The 2,815-nt window shown below is 35.3% G+C and overlaps 1 protein-coding gene across 1 annotated transcript; it reads right to left on the minus strand.

Annotated features, from left to right (window-relative positions):
* Positions 1-283: 283 nt before the first annotated feature.
* On the minus strand, positions 284-1,491 carry LOC145133002 (putative CCR4-associated factor 1 homolog 11). The gene has a single exon (XM_079067954.1). It carries the CDS (start codon positions 1,216-1,218, stop codon positions 385-387), a length of 834 nt encoding a protein of 277 aa, XP_078924080.1. The 5' UTR covers positions 1,219-1,491; the 3' UTR covers positions 284-384.
* Between the last annotated feature and the right edge of the window lie 1,324 nt (positions 1,492-2,815).

The raw sequence follows: 2,815 nt of genomic DNA on the forward strand, positions 1-2,815 counted from the left end.
TAGCCTAATTCTTTAAGGCCATTTGTATTCGGACCCTTTACTCTTTTAAATAATTATATCTTATTATACATGTATTGTTATTTGTTACCCTTGATTAATTAAGGACATTTGTATTCGGACCCTTTTCGTATGTGATCTGTATATATATCTTTATGATGAATGAAATGAGTTTTCTTTAAGATATTCCGATTTCAATTAAAACATTATTATGGTTCTTTATCTAGGTTCCTTATTTTAGACTTCGGGTACTTCAGGTATCCTATTGAGTTCTGAAATTAGTAGAGAAAAAAGAAAATTCACCAACGATTTTACCATATCAATATAATAACATTTAATTAGATTATTTACCAATTTAACCTTCAACAAAACCAATATTTTGTAATCCTAATAAACCTCCAATCCATACAAAACGCCGGCATACTTTTCCGTCCTAACGTCGACGAAATATGCGTCTCTCATCTTTTGAAACGCGTGCCACGTCAACAAACTATCTGAACCGGCCTGATGACACTTTCCGACAACCCGGTTCACTTTCAAAATATTCGCCACCCGGTCCAACCCACCATACAAGTTTTTCCGGCAGAACTTCATCAAATGTTTCACGTCGTACACGTTCTCGCCGAAGAACACCTTCAAAATCTCCAAAAACTCATCTAATCCACGCGGCAACTCCCGGCGCGTGAGAATCTTCAATAAATAACCAAAATCGTACGCGCTATGAAACGTCACCCAACTCACCGAGTCATTACAAACCAGTCCCGACGACATCATCAACTCAGCAAATCTGACCGAGTCGATACCTTCCGAACTATTCCGTTCGAAATCAATCCCTTGTCGTTTCAACAAATCAATCGATTCCGGCGCGTACTGGTCACACGCCAAGTCAAAATCGCTAAAATTAAACTGCCAGATGAAACGCCGGTGAGTCTCGCCGTCACACGGAAGGTTTCCAGCGGCGTCGGTGAGTGTGAGACCGAGTTGAATCAGGTTCAAAACATCGACGTTTGATTTAAGAAGCTTGTAATGATCCGACGGCTGTCGATGCGTATACGGTTTTGCCGGATCTACAGATCGACGGTAGACAACTCCGGGAAACTCCGTGTCCATGGAGATGTAAGAGTACTGATCTATCACGGATCTGAGGAATTCGAACTCGGATTCCAGATTTTCGGACCAAACTTCACGGATCGTGATGGTTTCGTCAATATCAACAGACATAGCGATCGATTAGTCGATTGATCACTTTGATGTTTGTAAATTCGTTGATTGCTGATTGTGGTTGTAAGATTGAGTTGAGTGAAAGTGTGTGAGTTGAAATTTATATATAAGATGAATTGAATCCGGCAGAATAATAGTTGAGATGTGCTTTGAAGGAAGGAACTTACTAAAGGGAAGTCGTATAGCCCACTGGTTCAACGCATTTGAACTTTGAACGTTTGACAAAAACCGGGAATTTGACCAAATTATTCAATCAATTTGGCAAATTGACACGAGGTCGAATACAATTTTTGCTGTTATTTCAATACAAAAGTCGTGAAAGACAAAGAGAGGTAATGGGGTTCATAGTTCATACGTATTTATAAATTATCTTAAAGCTAATTTATACGTATTCTAGATGCATGATGCATCTAATAAGTCGCTTATAAAAAGCTTTTGTTTATCATATACCATAATATAATATATACTTGTCTTTTTTGGTATTTACATGTAAATCAAAGATTATTATGTTTTTTCTTATAAGATTCTTACAAAATTTTATATTCTAGATGCATGATGCATCTAATAAGTCGCTTGTAAAAAAGTTTTTTTTATCATATACTGTAATATATACTTTCCTTTTTTCGGTATATACATGTATATCAAAGATTATCGTATTTTCTTACAAGATTCTTACATTTTTTTTTTATAGTTATTGGGTTTTTAAAGAAGGTTGTAGTTTTAAAGAAGATTTATTCACAAAAAGTACTATATAATGTTAGATATATATCTTTACGTTACCATTTTTTACTAAAGAATAGAAAACGGCCATCAAATCCTCGAAAAAAGCTCATCCACCTAGCGGATTGACTTTTTATGACAATATGAAATCGATAAGCATACACACATAGATCTAGTCTTGTGCGTGAAGTTTATATATTCCATATTCACATGTGCTATAGACTTGTGTGATTTAATGGTTTCACAAGATATTAAACATGTTTTCTTCTGCATGCAACCATTACAGAATTCAATGACCTCACTAAAGACTCATGGTCTTCCTAACTACTAGTATTAGGCAACTAATTAACCTCTATTTAAGTTTCAATGGATGTTGTATTCAACTGGTTAATATTGAGGAAATATGGTTCGTAATAAGAAATACACTAATGAGGGTATACGTGGACTATCTACCTTTCGTGTTCATACGTCTTCTTCGAGTGATGATTCTACTACATCGACAAGAATAATAGTTGCCCATATATTGTTCTATCAATCAACTATGTCGCTTAAACTTATGTGTCCAACTACACGGCCATGTTGTCAAACCACATGGTCCTACGGTCAAAGAACACGTTCTAGCTCCCCCAATAGTCAGTATATCGAATCACAACACAAGCTATTCCATATCATCTTGTCAGATATCTTAATGTAATTTTAATTAATATTATCGTTATAAGTTTGAATATTGTTTTGGGTATCGTTTATAACAATATTCTTGCTTATATTTGGGGAGGTAAGTGGTGATAGGAGCTTGATAATTCTAGGATTTTTATTGAGTGGTCGGTACGACTGCTAATTGAAAATGATAATATTATAATTGGTAGTACGATGATGA

This window comes from Lactuca virosa, chromosome 8 (assembly GCF_052849685.1).
Source record: "Lactuca virosa cultivar CGN04683 chromosome 8, Lactuca_virosa_CGN04683_v6, whole genome shotgun sequence".
Classification (NCBI taxonomy): domain Eukaryota; kingdom Viridiplantae; phylum Streptophyta; class Magnoliopsida; order Asterales; family Asteraceae; genus Lactuca; species Lactuca virosa.

Bases quoted from the DNA above. Each gene is read 5' to 3' on its own strand.
- LOC145133002 (XM_079067954.1), bottom strand. From the start codon at position 1,218: ATGTCTGTTGATATTGACGAAACCATCACGATCCGTGAAGTTTGGTCC.